General features: G+C 45.4%; 1 protein-coding gene across 1 annotated transcript in view; it reads left to right on the forward strand.

Moving 5' to 3' along the window:
* Positions 1 to 7,733, forward strand: part of CCND2 (cyclin D2) — a 31,572-nt gene extending 23,839 nt beyond the window's left edge. The window contains exon 5 of the mRNA XM_007967271.3: positions 2,239 to 7,733. Coding sequence (XP_007965462.1) covers positions 2,239 to 2,388 — 150 coding nt within the window. The 3' untranslated portion in view covers positions 2,389 to 7,733. The remainder of the gene's footprint in view (positions 1 to 2,238) is intronic.
* Positions 7,734 to 23,745: the final 16,012 nt, after the last annotated feature.

Below are 23,745 nucleotides of genomic sequence, written 5' to 3' on the forward strand. Positions count from 1 at the left end.
AACATTACACCTTAACTTTTCCCACCTAGCAAGTGGTAACCTATGAGGACAGTGCTGCCACATGGTCCTTGAGGGTAGAACTTGGGGAAGAACTGTACAGGGATGAGGCGGGTGAGCCCCAAGCGATTTCTCATCATTCATTCAGCTCAGCAGGTCGGACAGGGTAAGGGGCGTAACCAGGAGATGCCACAGGAACGTCTGACAGGTGTTAGCAAGTCCCGGAGGCCAGTGCCTGACTCCGTTTCAGCCTCGTTCAGGGTGGCACGGAGACTCCTGCCGCTGGTTCACGTCTGTCATGTTCAGCGCTCGCCCCAGAACCAGACACACAATCTTGACGCACACTTCACCAGTCTTGACTGAACGCAATTCTATACCTCATTTCAAATAAATCTGAGGGATTCTTTCAGGTTCCAGGACCAATGTATTGTTACACATAATCATGATCATGTATCGAGCTCTACTTAGCACTGCATGTATATCAATATCATCTCAGTTGCCCTTTACTCTGAGTGTTTTGTGGGGAAACTCTGAGATAAGAAAAGTTAAATAACTTGGGGGCCACCTGCAAGTATGGTAGGTGGACAGCAGATACCACCCTTCTTCATCTCCTTGTTCCCGGTGATATTTCGTCTCTGCCTTTGGCCTCTTAGTCTGTGGTTGTTCCTAATCTTAATTTTCATTGAAAGCTGTAGTCTGAAATGTGGAATAGACGAGCGATAGGAAAGGAACATTTGAGGGGTATGGAAATTTTGTTCCTTAGTGGTTAGTTCCAGCTTTATTTCATTTATTTATATGTTTGTTTTTAAAGATGGGGAACTAGCTATGTTGTCCAGGCTGGTGTCGCACTGGTTTCAACTTCCCGCCTCGGCCTCCCAGAGTGCTGGGATGACAGGTGGGAGCCAATATGCCTGGCCTGCTGTATTTTAGATCTTTGGGAAATAAAGAGAATGCTTTTGGACTTGGCAAAGTTAGAAACCTCTGGGTAGGGAGAATTACACGGTGAAAGAAACAAAAGGGAAGTTTGTATTAAACTCTGAAAAGACACAGGGAGGTTCAATTGAACATATTTTGCTTATATATGTGCTTCTTAACAGAGTGCACAGAGGCACCTTTGCAGAAGAGAGAGGCCAGAAAATGCCTGTTAGAAGCAAGTCTACTGTTCGCACCCTCTTACTAACACCAACAATGGTCCCTGTCTAGTGATACCGGTGACTTGTCATTGCATTGCATGTCACCTGCCTAAGGGAAGCTCCTGCTTGGGGCAGACATACTGTCCATTTCCCCTACAGTATAGACTGATAACTAAAGCAACGCTGCATATTCTTGCTTACTCCCAGATTGGATGGCTCAAAGGTCCAGAATGTTGTAGACATTTTGCATTATATCTTTATGAGAGTTAAGGAAATGGTAAAGAAGCAGAAAAAATTGGGGATTTTTTTTTTAAGTCTTTACAGTGAAGCACGGTGGCTCACGCCTGTAATCCCAGCACTTTGGGAGGCCGAGGTGGGCAGATCACAAGGTCAGGAGTTCAAGACCAGCCTGGCCAATATGGTGAAACCCCGTCTGTACTAAAAATACAAAAATTAGCCAGGCATGGTGGCAGGCGCCTATAGTCCCAGCTACTTGGGAGGCTGAGGCAGGAGAATCGCTTGAACCCGGGAGGCAGAGGTTGCAGTGAGCTGAGAACGCGCCACTGCACTCCAGCCTGGGGGACAGAGTGAGAAAATGTATTTACAGTTTATGTGAGTGTCAGTACATTGGTTCGTTGGCTTCCTTCTTACCTAGTTCTCAGGGGCTGAGTTTGCTAATGTCATAGCACCTCTAGTAGCCTTCCCCTTTTCTAGTAGCCACTTCCTAGCTTCCCCCAGGCAGAAAGCATCTGGTCGGCCCCTTGATTACCAGGCATCTGTAAGTGGACCGTCATTTAGGCCAGTGCTTCTCAGAATTCCAATCACCTGGGCTCCACTAAAATGCAGGTTCTGATGAGCTCGACCTGGGTTGACTGAGATCCTGCGGTTCCAGCGAGCTCGCAGGTAATGCTGACCCTGCCAGCCCATGGACCCCACCTAGAGTAGTGAGGTTCCTTGGCACTTTAAGAACACCCCTCCTTTACTTCACATTGATTTGAACTGGGAACTAGCGTAGACTTATGCAAGCTAAATTATGCATGTTTTCTTGAGAGGATGCTCTATGTCCTGTTTCTCTTGCTAACAGCTCTGGTCTGGACCTTTGTTCTAGGATTGTCTCAAAGCTTGCCAGGAGCAGATTGAGGCGGTGCTCCTCAACAGCCTGCAGCAGTACCGTCAGGACCAGCGCGACGGATCCAAGTCGGAGGATGAACTGGACCAAGCCAGCACCCCTACAGACGTGCGGGATATCGACCTGTGAGGATGCCAGTTGGGCCGAAAGAGAGAGACGCATCCATAATCTGCTCTCTCCTTCTTTCTGGTTATGTTTTTGTTATTTGTGTTTTAGGGTGAAACGTAAAAAAAAATTCTGCCCCCACCTAGATCATATTTAAAGATCTTTTAGAAGTGAGAGAAAAAAGTCCTATAAAAACGGAATAATAAAGAGCATTTGGTGCCTATTTGAAGTACAGCATAAGGGAATCCCTTGTATATGCGAACAGTTATTGTTTGATTATGTAAAAGTAATAGTAAAATGCTTACAGGAAAACCTGCAGAGTAGTTAGAGAATATGTATGCCTGCAATATGGGAACAAATTAGAGGAGACTTTTTTTTTCATGTTATGAGCTAGCACATACACCCCCTTGTAGTATAATTTCAAGGAACTGTGTACGCCATTTATGGCATGATTAGATTGCAAAGCAATGAACTCAAGAAGGAATTGAAATAAGGAGGGACATGGTGGGGAAGGAGTACAAAACAATCTCTCAACATGATTGAACCATTTGGGATGGAGAAGCGCCTTTGCTCTCAGCCACCTGTTACTAAGTCAGGAGTGTGGTTGGATCTCTACATTAACGTCCTCTTGCTGTCTACAGTAGCTGCTACCTAAAAAAGATGTTTTATTTTGCCAGTTGGACACAGGTGATTGGCTCCTGGGTTTCATGTTCTGTGACATCCCGCTTCTTCTTCCAAATGCAGTTCATTGCAGACACCACCGTATTGCTGCCTAATGGGGAAATGTAGCTATGGGCCATCACCAAAACTCACATGAAACGGAGGCAGATGGAGACCAAGGGTGGGATCCAGAATGGAATCCTTTCTGTTATTGTATTTAAAAGGGTAATGTGGCCTTGGCATTTCTTCTTAGAAAAAAACGAATTTTTGGTGCTGATTGGCATGTCTGGTTCACAGTTTAGCATTGTTATAAACCATTCCATTCGAAAAGCACTTTGAAAAATTGTCCCCGAGCGATAGATGGGATGGTTTATGCAAGTCATGCTGAATACTCCTCCCCTCTTCTCTTTTGCCCCCTCCCTTCCTGCCCCCAGTCTGGGTTCCTCTTCGCTTCTGGTATCTGCCATTCTTTGGTACACAGTTCTGGTGTTCCTCCCAGGACTCAAGAGACGCCCCTTCCTGCTGACATTCCCATCACAACATTCCTCAGAAAAGCCTGTAAACTAAAATCTGTTACCATTCTGATGGCACAGAAGGATCTTAATTCCCATCTCTATACTTCTCCTTTGGACATGGAAAGAAAAGTTATTGCTGGTGCAAAGATAGATGGCTGAACTGATATCAGGGTGTGGCATTTTGTTCCCTTTTCCGTTTTTTTTTTTATTGTTGTTGTTAATTTTATTGCAAAGTTGTATTCAGCGTACTTGAATTTTTTTCCTCTCCACTTCTTAGAGGCATTCAGTTAGCAAAGAGGTTGGAGCAACAACTTTTTTTTTTTTTTTTTTGCACAATTGTAATTGACAGGTAATGAAGCTATTTGTTAAAATATTTGCCTTTTTAAGTGAAAAAGAAAAATCAGAACAGGGCTATTTGAAGAATTATTTTAGACACAGATTCTGCCTTGTTTCATAGTATGAGGGTTGAAGATGGAAAATGATCTAAGGGTCTCTTATTTTTTCATTTTGTTTTGTTCAGTTTGGTTTTTTTTTTTTTTTTTTTGCGCTGCTAAGAAGCTAAAATCATCCATCGTTATTCACATTGACAGTACCTAGCTGTAATGTTTCACAGAGTGTGCTGCTATTTTATAAACATTTTTATAATATATTATTTTACTGCTTAAATTCCAAGTCCTGAAGTAGATGGTTGAGATATGAGTTCTTCGTACTGGAAAAGCCCTTCCGTGGTTTGTTTTTTTTCTGGTAGCATATTCATGGTGGTTGTTTTTTCCTTTTTTTTTTTTCCTCTGGTCACATTCTTCAAAGACGGAGTATTCTTTACCTCAGGTTTACTGGACAAAATCAATAACTACAAAAGACAATGATTCACGCTTTTGTTTTCATAATACCTCACAACCGTACAGTTTCTGCCTGGAGCCCATTCACGTGAGGAATAGAGAAGCAGTGTGAGCAGGGCCAACTCCCTCTCAGGTGGAAGGCAGGGTGGTCTCACTCCCAGGGACCTTTTTGGTTATGGAGGCCATCGGGCTCCCATTTAGACCCCCCGGTATCCTCATCATGATGGAAAAAATACATTGAACCAAGGGATCCTCCCTCCCCTTCAAGGCAGACGTTCAGTACACACATTTATGCAGTAGACTCAGATGTCGTAATTTGCACTTAGGTACCAGGTATCAGGAAACAGACTAAAAAGAATTCCAGCAGGCTGTTTGGAGATCTTCATCTTGCAGCTTTTTCAAAAGCGGGGCTTCGTGTGCAAAGGGCCCTTTCCTCTTGAAGTTTTTCCTTCCGTCTTTCCCCTCCCCTGGCATGGACACCTTGAGTTTAGGATCATCTCTGTGGGTTTCCTAGGTCTGAATCTGCAAGTAGCTGAATCTGCAGCAAGCAGCAAACAGCGTTGACGGTGCTTCCGTCTCCCTCCTCTGTCTCCAGCTGCGCAGGCAAGCACTAGGCAAGCCCAGGTCCTCTGCTAAGCGGTACTAAACGGTCAGGTTTTCAATCACACTGAATTGGCAGGATAAGAAAAATAGGTCAGAGAAGTATGGGATGATAGTTGAAGGGAGGTGAAGAGGCTGCTTTTCTACAGAGGTGAAATTCCAGATGAGTCAGTCTCCTGGGAAGTGTGTTTAGAAGGGTTCAGGGCTTTGTGAGTTAGCATGACCCTAAAATTCTAGGGGATTTCTGGTGGGACAATGGGTGGCGAATTCTGAAATTTTGGAGAGGAAAGTGGAGCGGCCAGCAAGTTAGCTAGCCAGAGTTTTCTCAAGAGCCGGCTTTGATCAGCACACTCTCCTGGGCCCCAAGGAGTCCCACAGAATGGGGAAGGCGGGAACCCTGGCGTTCTCGGGAACCTTGGAGCCTAAAGAGAAACTGAGGTGCAAATTCATTTCACGGCGACTGACCCTTGAGCTTAAACAGCAGCAGCAAATGAAAGAACCGCACAAATAAGGAAGGGCACAGGCCTACCCGACTCTAGTTACAGTCTACTCTTCCTGTAGTCCTGAGGCCCCTGGGTCCTTCTAGCTTTTCTCTTTTCCATCCTTGGGGCCTTGTGTGATGATGGGTGTGGGGCTGCTGATGGGAAAGTAGGGGGTTGTTAGGCTATTCTGCCTGCTCCTGCTTAAACAAAAGAAGGAATCCTGGATTTTGCCCTCTCCTTGGATCTTAGTCTCTTTGGTAGGAGTTTTGTTCCAGAGGGGCTCTCCCGCTGTGGATTTGAACTTGCTCTTTTTTTTGTTGTTGTTCTTTCTCTTCTTTTTCTTACCTCCCACTAAAGGGGTTCCAAATTATCCTGGTCTTTTTCTACCTTGTTGTGTTTCTGTCTCGTCTTTACTTCCATCTGTTTGTTTTTTTCTCCATCAGTGGGGGCCGAGTTCCCCCAGCCTGCCAAATTTTGATCCTTCCCCTCTTTTGGCCAAATCCTAGGGGGAAGAAATCCTAGTATGCCAAAAATATATGCTAAGCATAATTAAACTCCATGCGGGTCCCTAACAGCCAAGAAGCCTGCAGGAGAAAGCCAAGGGCAGTTCCCTCCGCAGAACACCCCATGCATGCTGAGAGGCGAGCTCCTTGAAGAAGGGACTGCTCTTCCAGGAGGCTTTACTTTGAACTGCCTCAGGACCCCACTGGAGAGCACAGCATGCCTTACCACTGGGTCACCTTTGGTCTATGTGCTCTGTACTGGAGGCTCTGTTCTGCCTCTTATCAGCCAGGTCAGGGGCACACATGGCTTAAGTGACAAAGCCAGAGAAGAAGACAACCCTGACAGCATCACACTGCATCCTTTTGCTAGCAGGATGGGCAACTCTTCAGACGGAGCTGCGCTTTCCTGCCGTCTAGCACCTCTAGGGCCTCTCCAGACTGTGCCCTGGTCGCTCTGGGACTGAAAGGTTAAGAACATTAGGCAGGATCAGATGACTCTCTCAAAGAGGGCAGGGGAATTTTCTCTCCATGGGCCACAGGGGACAGGGCTGGGAGAAGAAATAGACTTGCACCTTATGTCATGTAAATAATTGATTTTCTAGTTCAAGAAGATAATATGGGTAGCGTGGGAATTGGAGGTAGGAAGGGGAGGAAGTCTGAGTAAGCCAGTTGGCTTCTAAGCCAAAAGGATTCCTCTTTGTTTATCTCTGAGACAGTCCAACCTTGAGAATAGCTTTAAAAGGAAAATTAATGCTGAGACTATAAAGTCCCCTTAAGCCAGCAAACCCTCTGTAGCTATAGAATGAGTGCAGGTTTCTATTGGTGTGAACTCAGAGCAATTTACAAGAGCTGTTCATGCAGCCATCCATTTGTGCAAAATGGGGTGAGAAGATTCAAGAGGACGTTTATTACTTCCTCATACCGCATGGCTTTTGATGATTCTGGATTCCAAACAACCCAGAATGGTCATTTCAGGCACAACGATACTACATTCGTGTGTGTCTGCTTTTAAACTTGGCTGGGCTATCAGACCCTATTCTCGGCTCAGGTTTTAAGAAGCCATCAGCAAATGTGTACGTGCATGCTGCAGCTGCAGCCTGCATCCGTTCGCCTGCAGCCTACTCTGGGGAAATAAAGTGCCTTACTGACTGTAGCCATTACAGTATCCAATGTCTTTTGACAGGTGCCTGTCCTTGAAAAACAAAGTTTCTATTTTTACTTTTAATTGGTTTAGTTCTTCCTGCTGGCCAACTCTTATATCCCCAGCAAATCACCGGGCCATTGGATTTTTTCCATTATGTTCATTACCCTTATATCATGTACCTCAGATCTCTCTCTCTCCTCTCTCTCAGTTATAGTTTCTTGTCTTGGACTTTTTTCTTTTCTTTTCTTTTCTTTTTCTTTTTTACTTTTTTTTTTTTTTTTTTTTTGCTTTGAAACAAGTGTGATGCCATATCAAGTCCATGTTATTCTCTCACAGTGTACTCTGTAAGAGGTGTGGGTGTCTATTTGGTCAGGATGTTAGAAAGTGCTAAAGTAGCATGATCAGTGTACGCGAAAAGGTTTTTAGGAAGTATGGCAAAAATGTTGCATTGGCTATGATGGTGACATGGTATAGTCAGCTGCCTTTTAAGAGGTCTTATCTGTTCAGTGTTAAGTGATTTAAAAAAATAATAACCTGTTTTCTGACTAGTTTAAAGATGGATTTGAAAATGGTTTTGAATGCAATTAGGTTATGCTATTTGGACAATAAACTCACCTTGACCTAAATCATCTGGCCTTTTTTGATTTATTTATCAACCAGCAGTCGTCGGAATGGAATACACTTGTCTCATGTCAGAGCTCTGCTTTATGCTGCTGCAACAATTGGCAGTGGCATAAGACACATTCTAACCTGGAATAGAATCTACACGTGCCTCTGTGTTATGGCAGCACAAGTCATTGTTGACATTGCTAGGGGACGGGGGCTGCCCATGCAGCCGGCTTATAAGCTAGAAGCCTCAGTCCACCTTCAGAAGGTTGGTCCATCACAGACACTATGACTGGTCCTCAGAGGATAGCCCCTGATTGTTGCCAGCTACTCATTCTGGGCTGTGAGGAAGCATCTCCTGGCATGAGAGGTACCAGAAGCCTGCAGTGCCATCTCCAGATTCTAGGGAGTCTCTGGGGAACCCTGTCCCTGCAGCTTTCCTGGCTCCTGCCTGCTATTCTTAGTGGCTCCCACCTGATTTCTGATCCTTCCTGCACCCCTCGTCTGAGACACAGGCCACAGCTACACTTGGTGGAGTCTGGAGAAGCAGAGCCTGGGAATGGGATGTGACCGTCTCAGTACTGTTGAAATGAATTGCCAGGCCCTAGGCCCAGCTGCTCTTGGACCTTAGCTCAGACTAGCTTCTTTCCCAAGAGTGATGGGTGTGCAGAAGGTAAGGGCCTAATGAACTTTTTTTTTTTTTTTTTGAAACAGGGTCTTGCTCTGTCCCCCAGGCTGGAGTGCAATGGCACAATCCCAGCTTGCTGCAGCCTCAAACTCCTGGGCTCAGGCAATCCTCCTGCCTCAGCCTCACAAGTAACTGGGATTACAGACGCCCACCACCATGCCCAGTTAATTTTTTTAAATTTTTAGTACAGACGGGGTTTCCCTTTGTTGCACAAGCTAAAACAGATATTTTGATGTTACTATAAAACTCATTTTCTCCAAAGCTCCCTGTCTCTGAACGTCATCGAAGGCTGTTTTCCATTTTAGTTCTGACCTGAGTTGTAAACAAGATTTAAAACTGGCCATTGGGGAAGTCCAGATTAAGATATTCCCTGCTGATCTCAAATAACTTCACTTAATAACACTTTTAAACTTACAAGGACCCTAGAAATTCCCCTTCGTTCCCATTCTCCTTGACATCCACTGTTCTTAGAGACACATGGGGGTAACTTTTTTCTTGGGTTTTTGCCTAGTGAAGTCTGCTGGCCTCTTGGGAGTTTCAAGGGCCTCTGGTTGCCATTCTTAACCATCCTTGGAATTCTCTTCGGCATGACATAATGTCCAACTGGGTTCCTCTCCCTCCCCTTCCCCATCTTTGCTCTGTAGGATCAATGCTATATTTGTTTATAGCATGACAACTCCACTCCCTTTCCCAAATGCCACCCAGCAACGCTGCTGGGCTTCCTCCATTCTGAGCAATGGATGTTTTAAGGGTGGGAAGAGCAGATGAAGCACACAGCGAAGCAGTGATAAATCTGACTGCCCCATCTACGCTCTTTCAGACCCAGATCATCTTATAACTGGAAAATCTCAAAACTTGAAAGTGCCTTTCCTGAAAGTGGCAGTTAAAAATGCAATGAAGACCTGGAAATCCCCAATCTTGTGTGTGTGTTCAAGGGAGTGCTTTGGTATCTCTAAGCGACTTTCTGAGATCTGGAGCTTTTATTCGATATGCAGAGGTATCACCAAAGTTCACCTTCCCAGTTGGCTTAGCAGTAATATTGTCAAAATACTGACATGAAGCAAGTACTCAAAAGCTGAATATTACACCAGATTACTTCTTCCCTGTTCTGCTAGCAATTACAGCAAGAGCAAAGATGCTGTGGACAGAGTAGGGAGAGTCAGACAAGATAAGCCCAGTACTCACAGCTGATGTATATGTGGGGCCTGTACTGAGCCTTTAAGGAAAAGCACAGAAAAACAGGACACACAGGCTTATGAAATTGCAGAGAGAAACAGCAGCAAATGCAGATGAATCTGGCGGGGAAATCCATGCAAAGGTGTGGGAGGGGCCCTTTCAGAGGAACAGGTTTCCTCAAGCAAGTGAGTTTTAGGAAAACACTTTTGTTAGGAAGTTCATGTGGGTCAGCATAGTTTGGAAACAGAAACAAGAGTGTGACCTTTTCCAAAAAATAAAAGGGATGGGAAGTAGTTTTTTTTAAATGAAGGGAAAATATTCAAATAGGCGACTTGAGGGGCACAGACAATTTAATAGATTTTAAACACTATAAACACAGATGTTACGCTTGTGAAACAGGATCAGCACAGCCACAAACATTGATTTGGGATTACCACCCACCTCATTTCTCATGAGGCTTAAAGAAAGAAGGCTGGACGTTTCCATATGACTGGGGGCTTTCCTTGTCTTTGGGCTTTGGGGGCCTCCCCATGCTGGAGGGGTGGATTCCATCCGCTTGGACCACAGGCTCAGGCAAACAAGTGGGCGGCCTGAGAAAGCAGCAAGACCAGCTCCCCTGCCTCTGTCTCATTATCCCCCTGAAGCTTCGAGTTTATTCATTATTATGGTCTCTTTCATGCTGACTTGCTTGGGCCCTGGCCGTTCTGCTGCTCTCACCACCAACACTCTGGTAAATAAATGACTGTCCACGTGGTTTGAACATACGGTTCTTCCTGCGAAGTCCACTAGGTGGTACTAATGCCACAGACAGGATCACTCACAACCCCAGAGCCAGTCAGGTGCAGGATGGCTCTGCCCTACAGGGAAGGGAGCACCTCCCTCCAGCAGACAGCAGGAGCAGCACCCCGCCTCCGCCATCTCCCGAGGGCAGCCTGGGGAAGGAACGTCAGGCCTTTCCCGGCCGCACCTGGCGCGGTTCCCTCACCTGGTTCTCTCACTACCGCCGCATCGTGACTCCATCTGGGGTGGCTGGTGCTGGTTCCTCACCTTTCCTGACTCTCTTCAGTGACTAATCCAGAGATGGCACACTGGCAGCTTACAGACCAAATCCAGCCTGCAGACATAATTAGCTCGACTCCCACAGTGATTGAAATTGTCTTGGATTTACTTGCCAATACAAGATGAGAGCTTTCACATAAAAGTCAGGATTTTAACGACTCTTGGGAAATGTAAGTCCTGGCAACCACAGGCCCATGAGGGCGTGAGGACTGCAGCTGAGTGTGACCGGTCCCCTTTCTCTGCCCCCTGCCCACCCCGCAACCCACTGAACCCGCTGCTCTCTCTTACAGCGCCTGCCAGTCCGCTTAGGGCTTACAGCTCTGCAGCCTAATCTGTCTGTTTTACCTCCCTGGCCAGGAAGGAGGACCCGGTAAGGAGGACTCCCAAGTGGAGTCATCCTCCTCCAACCCTCTCCACCACAGACAGACCTGGAATGCTCCCTTCAGTTTGTGGACCATAACCTCTCCTTCTCAGATAAAGAAAGACCTTAACGCCTCATTAAGCATTAAGATCTCTTTATGTCTTTATGAGTTTTTAGTTATCAGATTACCCCAGGGCTGGGCCAGATTTTTGAAATTCCTTTGAGGTCCCAACATTCAGCCCCACGCCCAGGTCTGCAGGTAGGCCCAAATAAGCTGGGGTGGGTAAAGGTCTGCTTTTTGTTTTGTGGTTTTCTTTTGTTTTGTTTCTGGAGATAGGGTCTTCCTTTGTCTCTGAGGCTAGAGGGCAGTGGCGTGATCACAACTCACTGTAGCCTCAACTTCCCAGGCTCAAGTCATCCTCCCACCTCAGCCTCCCAAGTAGCTGGGACCACAGGCATGCACCACTACGTCTGGATTGTTTAAAAAATGTTTTTATAGAAACAGGGTCTCACTATGTTGCCCTGGCTGCTCTCAAACTCTGGGCCTCAAAAGATCCTTCCCACCTCAGCCTCCCAAAGGGCTGGGTTACAGGTGTGAGCCACTACGTCCAGACGGCTTCTGCTTTTGTTTGTCTGGAGAGTCATTTTTAGTGCTCCTGGCACCATGGAGATTCCATGAGAAGACAAACCTGTGAGATTTCTAGATGTGTTGAAAAAGTACAAATCTCTGTGGATATGTTTCGGTCAACCCATTCACTGAAAATCGTTACTCTTCGTCACCGTCTTCCCACACAGGGCTCCTGGGCACTGCTCGTTTATTCAACAGATGAGAGCTGGGTACAAGCCTGGTACTCCTTATGAGACTCCTCATTCAACAAACGTGTCTTCAGTACTTGCTTTTCCAGGGATGAGATCTCTGCTCTCCTTGATCTCAAAGGCTAAAGACAGAGACAGATAAAAAGACAACTGCTACTTGGTGGCTGGCCTAGAATACAAGTGCTCTATGCTCTGCTCTGGAATGCCCGCCCGGCCACCCACTCGCTTCGTAACCTTGCGCTCATTACTGAGCCACCCAGTAACTCGTAGTACACTCAGTGACTCAGTTTCTTCATCTGTGAAATGGGGCTTTGTAGTTTCAGAAGAGCTTTCCCCAAGCCTCTCCTGTAATCCTGTTATAACTCTCTGGTGAGTTTGGTGCCTTGTTTTGTAGCTAAGTGAATGGAGGATCACATGGCTCACTCAGCTTATCACACAGAGAGGCTAGGACTGGATCCCAGATGTGTCTGAATTCAAGTATCATGCATCGTCTGCTGCGTTGGGCTACTTTACTGATCCATAGTTTGCTTACTGAGCATTGAGCTGAGTGAGACTTTTAGCCCAGCGTGAGTTGGAAGGTGGAGGGGAGGGGGCTGGATGATGACATCACTTAGTGAAATCATCTGGGGATCGTTTTTTAATGAAGACAAAGTCCATGAAGAAAGCAAAGGGCCTTGTAATCTAAGGAGGAGTTTGTCAGTGAATGTACACCAAGGAAGTAGCCTTTTCTTTCCAGCGTCTTTGCCTTGCCCCTTGGCTGTTCTTCATGCTCTTTTCATTCAGGTTATAAATGAGTTGCTCATAAACTCCTGGGAAGGAGCCATGGGTTCTGCTTTCCTCCCAAATCCCCAAACCTATGTCAATTACAAAAAGAATCATGGCCGGGCACGGTGGCTCAGGCCTGTAATCCCAGCACTTCGGGAGGCTGAGGCAGACGGATCATGAGGTCAGGAGATCAAGACCATCCTGGCTAACATGGTGAAACCCTGTCTCTACTAAAAATATAAAAAATTAGCTGGGCGTGGTGGCGGGCGCCTGTGGTCCTAGCTACTCGGGAGGCTGAGGTAGGAGAATCATCTGAACCCGGGAGACAGAGGTTGCAGTGAGCCAAGATCGCGCCATTGCACTCCAGCCTGCCTAAGTGACAGAGTGAGATTCCATCTCAAAAAATAAATAAATAAATAAATAAAAATCACATCTCTAGTTTGTCCCTATTCTTCAGGAACCCACGAATATCTGTGTTATTATTACTTCTCCTCCAACACTCCCTCCCTCCCCCACCCAGCCCAGAGAATCTCAGTCCGGAGCCTTGCTTTTATCACCAGTCTCCCAAGCCTTTGCTATGTAAAGATTCCTTTCGTTATCCTATAGGAAGAGATATTCTTTTTCTTTCTTCGTGGCCACGTTCCTTGCCCCGAAAAAAGGGATACAAGAGGAAGGGCCCAAAAATGTAGAGGAAAAATCCTGGAGGAAAAATGCTGACTAATATTTCAAAAAATATTATTTTACCATGGATGCAATGACCTGAGGCCCTACAAGGGTGACTACCATACTGAAGGTCACCCAGCAACGTACGAATGAACCTGAAAGAGAACTCCTGGCCTCTGCAGGCTTCCATTCGTGGCTCAGCTCTGTGAGCTTCAGGATTTCTTGGTGAGTACTCTCTCAGAAAATCTTGAAGCACCACATGTTTTAAAAGCAGTCACTCACTTATGTCTTTCATATGTCACTGTAAACTCATAATGAAGGAACTATGGGAGATTTGCTTCCATGTGGCACTGCCTAGGTATTAGGGCCAGGACACCTAGGATTTTAGGGCCTAGTGGTCTTCTCTTTTCCTTAGCATTCTGTCAGGGCTCTGGCAAGAGCAAGAGCGTTGGCCTTTCTAGTCGATGTCCCCCCAGTGATTGCTACTTGCCTCGAATATTATGGACAGTATCATACATTTCTGGCCGGGCGCGGTGGCTCAAGCCTGTAATCCCAGCACTTTGGGAGGCTGAGACGGGCGGATCACGAGGTCAGGAGATCAAGACCATCCTGGCTAACATGGTGAAACCCCGTCTCTACTAAAAATACAAAAATCTAGCCGGGCAAGGTGGTGGGCACCTGTAGTCCCAGCTACTCGGGAGGCTGAGGCAGGAGAATGGCGTAAACCTGGGAGGCAGAGCTTGCAGTGAGCTGAGATCCGGCCACTGCACTCCAGCCTGGATGACAGAGTGAGACTCCGTCTCAAAAAAAAAAAAAAAAAAAATCATACATTTCTGTATTACATACAATCGTTGTGACAGAGTCAGGATGCTGTAGTGGAAAAAGGCTTAGTTAACAAGATGATGTGACTTTGAATCCCAGGGCTGCCACTTAGTTGTACAAGCTCTGAGTCTCTGCTATTCTTTTATAAAATCTCCCTGGATTATTAGAAGGATTAAATGAGGTAATCTATGTAAAGTGCCTAATATGTAGAAAGCTTTAAAAAGAATCAGCTAGTCTGAACATACGCAAACACACCAAGGACTGTGTTAATTGCTTTTGAAGGCGTTATAGACGCAAGGTTATTTTCCCAAAAAGTCAGGGGTGGAGGTGGATATGGGTTTTCTGTGGATCCTGATGAGACTATGATCAAGAGTACAGCAGTGAAACATAAGCATTTACAACTCTCATAATATCCCCTTGGTGCTGCTGCCCTTCTTCTAAACAGCAATGAACTTGGGCTTGGGGAGCGTTCTCTTCCCCACTAAGCAACAGGCTAAGAGGCAAGGCATGAAAAGGGATTAGAGGATGCATGTATTCAAATAAAGGGGAGTTCCCCAGAAGCATGGCAGGCTGAGAAGGCATCTTTCGACTGTCCATCAGTAGGAAAGCTGTTTGACTGGCAGATATAATTTTTTTGGAACCAGAAATAATGGGGAGCTATTGGTGACAGATGTCAGATGTTGGCAGAGCGGCTGCCAACAGAAATCTCCCTCCACCTTCAGACATCAAGCTGATGTGGGCCTGGGAGTCCCTTCTCACTTGGATCATTGGTCACATTATTATTTCTCAGTGGCTGGACAAAGCAGATGGTTTACCATGTATTTGTGATTTTCTGTTGGCCTAGAAATTCTGTTCTTCCATCAGGGTACGGCATGTAATCAATTATGACAGTGGGTGGTGCAAGAAAATCCCTGCCAGTAAAAACCCAAGACTTTCTCTTTTATTAAGTCTGCATAAACCACTACAATTTCCAACTTCAAAGCAATAGAAGAAAAAAGCAAAGTAGTGGTGTTATAAATAACTTGGGTAATCACAAAAACCACGGTTCTCAGTTGGTCCTAAACACTCTCAATCTGTACTATCTGATGTCAGTTTTGTCTGCCCATCTTTATTCTGAAACTTAAAATCCTCTTGTCTCTATTCTAGTAAGTCTTAATAATTTTTTTTTTTTTTTTTTAAGACAGAGTCTTGCTCTATCACCCAGTCTAGAGTGCAGTGGCACGATTTTGGCTCACTGTAACCTCCGCTTTCCAGGTTCAAACAGTTCTCCTGCCTCAGCCTCCAAAGTGGCTGGGACTATCATGCCCAGCTAATTTTGTATTTTTAGTAGAGACAGGGTTTCGCCATGTTGGCCAGGGTGGTCTTGAACTCCTGACCTCAAGTGATCCGCCTGCCTTGGCCTCCCAAAGCGTGCTGGGATTACAGGCGTGAGCCACTGCGCCCTGCCTCTATTCTGGTAAGTCTTAAGGAGCTTTATCTTAGAATCACAAAGTGACCTAATTAAAAATAAACAGAACAAATACCAGGAACATACTACCCCTCAACTAAGGTTTTTTAAAAAAATATTCTCAGTTGTATTCTATTACATAGTAAAAATAGTAAGTTGCCTTGCTTTAGTATGTCTGAATAGCCACATAGAACAGTTTATATGTTACCCACCCTCTGGAGAATTTTCTTTGTGAAGGACACCTTGCTTATTTGGATGCATGTGTCTCAGGAAATAAATTCTTTAGTAAGAGAGCAGAACAAGCATTTTTAACATTATAACTACCAAGTAGAGAAATCCTTGACATAGATTACATGTTTTTTCTTGTGTTTTAAAAACATGTATGTATTTTTTCTTAAAAGTCAAGCTCATAAATGAATGGCTTTCTGCTCTTTTTTCATTTAATCTCCTATCAGGGGAACGTTGTCATACGATTAAATATTCTGTAAGAACATGATTTCTAGGGCTGAGCACCGTAGCTCACACCTGTAATCCCAGCATTTTGGGAGGCCAAGGCAGGAGGATCACCTTAGGTCGGGAGTTTGAGACCAGCCTGGCCAACATGGTGAAACCCCATCTCTACCAAAAATACAAAAATTAACTGGGTGTGGTGGCGGGTGCATGTAATTCCAGCTATGTGGGAGCTGAGGCAGGAGAATTGCTTGAACCCTGGAGGTGGAGGTTGCAGTGAGCTGAGATGGCGCCACTGCACACCAGCCTGGGCGACAGAGCGAGACTCCGTCTCCAAAAAAAAAAAAAAAAAACCACCACAGATGCTAATGAATTGTTTGGGCTCCTACTACTCGAGGCACTGAAGACATACAAGGGAACAAGCAGCCAGTTCCCACCATCAAGGAATCCATATCCTGGTGAAGAAAGACAAGCAACAAACCTACAAAAATAGTTCGTAAATGATATAATTTCTGAATAAAATTGGATGAAGGATAGTGACTGGGCAGGCTCCTTTGCTTGACGGAAGGACTTCTGAGTTGATACCTGAAGGCTGAGAAGGAGGCAGCCATGCAAGTATCTTGGGAAAGAGCTCTGCGAGCAGAAGGAACAGAGAATGCAAAGATCCGAAGATAGGAATGAGCATGACATGGTCTACGAACAGAGAGAAGCCCTGATGGCTGGAGCTGGATGAGGACGGGCAGTGAAGAGAGAACTGCAACTGGAGGGCCAAGAGGGGCCATGCCACATAGGCCTTGCAGGAGTTGAGACTTGATTCTAACTGCAATGAGAATTCAACAGAGAATTTTCCAGCAGGGGAGTGACACATAGGGACATCTCTTCAAAGGCTGAGAACCAGAGTGGAGACAGCAGAGCTATGCCAACAGGCTATCACAGCAATCCAGACGAGAGGTGATGGAGGCTTAGCCTGGGACACAGTGAGACTCCGGAAGTGGTGGATTCAGGATATAATTTGGTGATAGACTCCATAAACTTTTTTTGAAAGGTTTTGGACAGATAGCTTTTATCATTTATTTATTATTGAAGATATGTACAACACAATAAATCAGCTTGCTTCAGACGTATATATAGAACTCTGCATCTAATAATGAGTGAATCCACAGTCTTCACAAGGACACACGAAACATTTCTATGAAATGCCTGTGGACTAGTCCACAAAGCAGGTCTCCATAAATTTTAAAAATGTATACCCTTGAAAATCTTTGAAGTCCTGGAGATTTAAGTCTACAACTATCTTAGTCTTACTACCAAGAATAGCCCCTAAGGTGGGGGAAAAAAAAAAACCTTTCAATCAAAATAAAATGATAAACAAGAAGAATGTAATTTTCACAGACTCCGGCTAACCAGCTTTTGGTGGTTAGTCAACAGGCCAGCTTTTGGTCACAATGTAATTAATTTCATTCTTGATGCATTGCTGAAAGTATTTAAATGCCTGGGGAACTGGCTCCAACCCACAATCTCCTCCCCTACCCTACATTCCAAGTAGATCAGGCATTTTACACTTGGCTCATCTTCAGTGAAGACAGTAATTAATCTTTATTTGAAAACAAGATTTGGGAGGCTGAGGCGGGCAGATCACCTGAGGTCAGGCGTTTGAGACCAGCCTGGCCAACATGGTGAAACCCCATCTGTAATAAACATACAGAAAAATTAGCTGGGCGTGGTGGTGTGCGCCTGTAATCCCAGGTACTTGGGAGGCTGGGGCAGGAGAATCGCTTGAACCTGGGAGGTAGAGGTTGCAGTGAGCTGAGATCGCGCCACTGCACTCCAGCCTGGGTGACAGAGCAAGACTCTGTCTTAAAAAAAAAAAAAAGAAAGAAAAGCAAGAGAACGAGTAAAAGTCCAGCATTCACTGCATTATGGAGCCTACAGAAATCTATGATGAATTTGACAGGGAATGTTAGGATAGGTAAAGAATCAAGGGTTTAATGAGCAGTCATGTGGATGGTGTTACCATTTACTGAGATGAGAAAGACTTGAAGACCAGCTGTTTATAGGGGTAAAAATTAAAGGTTCTGTGTGGACAAAGCTAGCTTGAGATGTCAACTATAGACCCAAGCGTAGATGTTGAGTAGGCAACTATAATAGATAAATGAATGAGGAACTCAGGGGAAAGTCCAGGCTGGGGATATATCTAAGATCTATACACTGGATTAGATCACCTAGCTGACTGCACAGTTGAGTAGAGAAGACAGCCAAGGGCAGCATCCTCAGATACTCCAACATGCACAGGGTTTATGGGATTGTCTACCCACCAAACATTCATGTGTACCTCATGTTTCCCATCACCTGCAATTTGGTAGGGCCATGTGAGTGGCTCTGGACAATGAATGAAGGAAGCATCTAAGGACTGGTTCAAGATCCTTGACTATTCTCATCTCCTGCCTCAAAAATCGTGAATTCTTATGTTTCTGAAGTTAACATGTCTGTCAACCCTAGGCCCTGAATGAGTATGTGGCTTCAAGACCCTTTCTGATCCACGTCAGGCATATAGCATGAAAGAAAAACAAACACTTGTGTGTGAAGCCATGGAAATTCCAGAGTTAATTTGTTACCTTGGCATAACATGGCCTAATTCAGAATGCCATCATATGATGTGCTTCAACAAAGCACCATTTCTCATTTTTTAAAAAAGGCATGTGTGATTTGAGAGGTTGTCAACAAAATATACTGGTGGATGGCTGGGTGTGGTGGTTCATGCGTGTAATCCCAGCACTTTGGGAGGCCGAGGCAGGCAGATCACTTGAGATCAGGAGTTTAAGAACAGCCTTACCAACACGATGAAACCCTATCTCTACTAAAAATACAAAAATTAGCCAGACATGGTGGTGTGTGCCTGTAGTCCCAGTTACTCGGGAGGCTGAGGCAGGGGAATTGCTTGAACCTGGGAGGCGGGAGGCAGGAGGATCACTTGAGCCTGGGAGGCAGAGGTTGTAGTGAGCCAAGATCATACCACTGCACTCCAGCCTGGGGCAATGGGAGTGAAATCCTGTCTCAAAAAAAAAAAAAAGAACATATATATACACACACACACACAAATACATATATATACACATATATATACACGCATCCCGCTTATAAAATGAACAGGGAGCTCACGTAAACTTTAATTCAGATAGAACCTAGAAATACATATGTATATATATGTATTTATGTATATATGTATTTATGTACACATATGTATATATATGTATTTCTAGGTTCTATCTGAATATATATGGATATACACACACACACACACACATATATACACATACATACACATATGGGAATTTCTAGTTTCTATCTGAAATACAGTTTAAGTGAACTCCCTGTTCATTTTATAAGTGGAAGGGCAATCCCTGAACTACTGAGTGAATAATGTAGGACAATATTCATTATTTCAAAGACACCTCATTTCTCAACCTGGTTTTTGCCCCTGATAAGGTTTTTTTTTTTTTTTTTTTTTTTTTTTTGATGGAGTCTTGCTCTGTCGCCAGGCTGGAGTGCAGTGGCACAATCTCGGCTCACCGCAACATCTGCCTCCCGGGTTCAAGCGATTCTCCCATCTCAGCCTCCTGAGTAGCTGGGACTACAGGTGCACACCACCATGCCCAGCTAATTTTTGTACTTTTGGTAGAGATGGGGTTTCACCATGTTGGCCAGGATGGTCTTGATCTCTTGACCTCGTGATCTGCCTGCCTCAGCCTCCCAAAGTGCTGGGATTACAGGCGTGAACCACCATGCCCAGCCCCTGATTCTTAAAATTTATGAAGACATTGTTTTTTAAATTTATTCCTTAGATAATTAAAAGAAATAACATTGGTGGGTGCTTTGTAACTTTCTAAATTTCTCCTAAAACAATAATCCTCTCCCATATGTCAGCCTTTTTTTTATACATGTATGCTTCATTAGACAAATTGATCATAACAGGTATTCTTCATTCATTTGACAGATTTTAATGGAATCTCCACTGTGTTCCAAACATTTTCTTAGGAACCAAGGAATTAATGAAATAGAGCCAGTAGTTACCTTCATGATTTATAGTTTTGAGACCTCCTGGAGTATACTTATCTGGTCTCAAACTCAGTTCTGAGATCTTGAGAGGATGGGAAATTAGTTTTGTTTGTTTGTTTATTTTTTTTGTTTTGTTTTTGGAGATGAAAGTCTCACTCTGTCGCCCAGTCTGGAGTGCAGTGGCATGATCTCGGCTCACTGCAATCTCTGCCTCCCGGGTTCAACCAATTCCCCTGCCTCAGCCTCTTGAATAGCTGGGATTACAGGCGCCTGCCACCATGCCCGGCTACTTTTCGTGTTTTAGTGGAGGGGTTTCAGCATGTTGGCCAGGTTGCTCTCCAGCTCCTGACCTCAAGTGATTCGCCTGCCTTGCCTCCAAAGTGCTGGGATTACAGGGGTGAGCCACTGTGTCCGGCCTAAGAAATGGGAAATTAGTTAACCTCTATGTGCCTTAATTCTTCATCTGTAAAATGGAAATAACTCCTACCTTGCAGAGTTACTGTGTGTATTAAATAAGACAAAATGGAAAGCTGTTTTTATTTAGGCTTTAGAAATACACTTGGATCACCTTAAAGTGAAAGAGGTTTTACTATACAAACTGGAACCTTTAAGGTATCTGGCACAATGGCAGTTTGAGTGACTAGTGACTGGGTACTCTCTGCATTACTCACTTGTGTCTGTGTTTCTCTGTGTGTCTCCTTGCTTCTTCCATTGACTTTGCTTCTTCGTACCCTCTCCTCTGTAAATCTGTTCTCTCACTTGTATTATTCATGGCTTCTGTTTCTTCACAACTTCAATCAACATGCCCCTTCATAGCCCTAACACTATCCTGTGATTTCTTTCTGTGCTTTCTTTCTGCTTTGCCCCTCATAGATAACTACTTAATTTCATTTTTTCAGCTCAAACTTGGAGGAGAATCTGCTGGGCTGATTCATTCATTTGGGCATTCAGAACATGAACACACACACACAAAGAATATCCGGGCCCCACTGTTAGGGCCCTCTGAATTATCCCTCCACGCTCATCCTGAAAATGCCTCCTGTTGACCTGCAAGCTGTCACAGATGCTGAATTTGGTCCCCACTCCAATCTAGGATCTCCGGAATCTACATTTTAACACTGTGCCCACCTGCTTTGTGTGCACATTCAAGTTTATGAAGCATTGCTTTAAACTGTTAGCTCTCAGAACAGCCACCCGTAGGTTGGAAACAGGTGGGGATTAAAAACGTACAGGTACTGCTGCTGGAGTCTTTCCCCCAGAAGTTCAGATTTGATTTTTCTGGGGTGTAGTCTGGCAAAGGTCTCCAGACAATTCTAACATAAAGATAGGTTTGAGGACCTCTGAACCAGTTCTGTGTCACTGCTGACCAGTGGTGTGAGCCTAGACAAATTGCTGTTTCTCTCTAGGCTATACTTCTCATCTTTTTGTTGCTGCTGTTGTTCGTTTGTTTTGAGATGGAGTCTTGCTCTGTCACCCAGGCTGGAGTGCAGTGTCGGGATCTCGGCTCGCTGCAACTTCTGCCTCCCGGGTTCAAGTGATTCTCCTGCCTCAGCCTCCCGAGTAGCTGGAACTACAGGCGCCCGCCACCATGCCCGGCTAATTTTTTGTATTTTTAGTAGAGACGGGGTTTCACCGTGTTTGCCAGGATGGTCTCGATCTCCTGACCTCGTGATCCGCCCGCCTCAGCCTCCCAAAGTTCTGGGGTTCCAGGCGTGAGCCCCCACGCCCGGCCATATTTCTCATCTCTAAAGTGAAGACAATGCAGCCTATCCTGTCTACCTCAGAATTGTTCTGAAGGCCAAATGTGAGAATACATGTAAGACTGTTTTGAAATGTGTGCACATGAATCTAAATATCTCATTCATCTCTTCTCTAAACACATCTTTTCATATATAAGTGGGGATTCAAGGAAATAAATGCATTATCAAATAAGAGAATTTAGGTAACAGTGCATGGAAGACAATGTCACCTAGCTAACATTACTGTTACTTGTGTCACATTGCTAGGTACTGCTGTCCCAGGTTACCTGCAGCAAAACCCAGGATTAGAGAGGTTAATGTTATAAATAAAGTTTCCATGCCACAAAAGAAATAGCACTGAATATAAAATTTTCTTTTTAATTCTCAGCAAGGCAAGGTACTTTTATAGAATGGTGTGCCCTAACAGATGGAGCAATGTTGAGCACACACTTGGACAAGGGAGGGGAAGGGGTTCTTATCCCTGACGCACGTGGCCCCTGCTGCTGTGTCGTTCCCCTATTGGCTAGGGTTAGACCGCACAGGCTAAACTAATTCCGATTGGCTAATTTAAAGAGAGTGATGGGGTGAGTGGTTTGGCAGGAAAAATGGTTATGACAGAGCAGGTAATCTGAATGAGTCAGGGTGGAGCACGTAATCAGGAGTCAGGGTGGAGCAGGTAATGAAAAAAGCTTGTGGCTGGGCGTGGTGGCTCATGCCCGCAATCCCAGCACTTTGGGAGGTAGAGGCGGGTGGATCACGAGGTCAGGAGATCAAGAACATCCAGGCTAACACGGTGAAACGCTGTCTCTACTAAAACTACAAAAAAATTAGCCGGGCGTGGTGGTGGGCGCCTGTAGTCCCAGCTACTCGGGAGGCTGAGGCAGGAGAATGGCGTGAACCCGGGAGGCGGAGCTTGCAGTGATCTGAGATCCGGCCACTGCACTCCAGCCTGGGCGACAGAGCGAGACTCCACCTCAAAAAGGAAAAAAAGAAAAAAAAAGATTGCTTTACGAGAAAGTTAAGTTTAAAAGTAGAAAGAAAATAATTGAACACACTGACATACTGAGTCTTTGAAAAGAAATTTAGAACTCAACTCTAACATTAAGTAACTCCCTCAAGGCTCTGAAGGCTATTAAAGAGAAATCACTCGTCTGACGCTTGTGAAGAACGGCAAGACTGCTGCAATAGGTGAGAGAGACTGAATTCGACTCTAGAATACAACGGGGACCAGTGGAGATTTATAGCGGGGGGCGGGATGGAAGGGATGAAGGAGAAGATGAGAAATTACCAGAACGTGGTAACCTATCGAGGGGGAGGGGGAGGGGGAGGAGGAACTTGATTAGAGTTCCTTAGAAGGGTCTTAGGAGAGAGTATCAAAAGTGAGGGGGCTCTTGATAAACAGGCTTAGCAGGATTCTTTGGTAAAACCGGGCTCAGCTGGTTTTACTGGTTTTATACTAGAGGATGCCCGTCTAGTATAGAAAAGGCCTCAAAGGAGCCCGATTAAAGTTTGGTCAAGGAGGGCGTCTGTGCCGGTGGAGTTCGGGTGGGTGGGTCTCAGTCTACAGACCTTGCTGACGCTACGTCCCTAAGGTTAGGGACTAACAGAGCTCATAGAACACAGTCTGTGGGTCGCTGTACACCGTGAGGCATTCATCACAGTGGCCAGCTATAAGACTAACGGTTGCGTTCCAGCCTCAATCAGATCAACCACAAATCGGTGCGCCGGGTTCCTTATCTGCCCGAACGCAGGCAGCCGGCTAGCCGGGGAAGGAATCCTGCCGCGGACTCCGCGGGCTGGGCGCCACGCACCTGCCGCGCGCCAATCACAGGCCGGCGCGCAGGGGCGCACGCGCCGCAGCCCTGGGCGGGGCCTCCGAGGCTCCCGCATCACCCCCGCCCCGTCGGCCTCGCCCGGCCCTGAGTGGCCTGCGGGGATGACGTGCGAGGCCGCCTGGGCCTATGGCGGCGGAGCCGGCCGGCGCCTTGGC

The sequence above is a fragment of the Chlorocebus sabaeus genome, chromosome 11 (assembly GCF_047675955.1).
Source record: "Chlorocebus sabaeus isolate Y175 chromosome 11, mChlSab1.0.hap1, whole genome shotgun sequence".
In the NCBI taxonomy this organism is placed as follows: domain Eukaryota; kingdom Metazoa; phylum Chordata; class Mammalia; order Primates; family Cercopithecidae; genus Chlorocebus; species Chlorocebus sabaeus.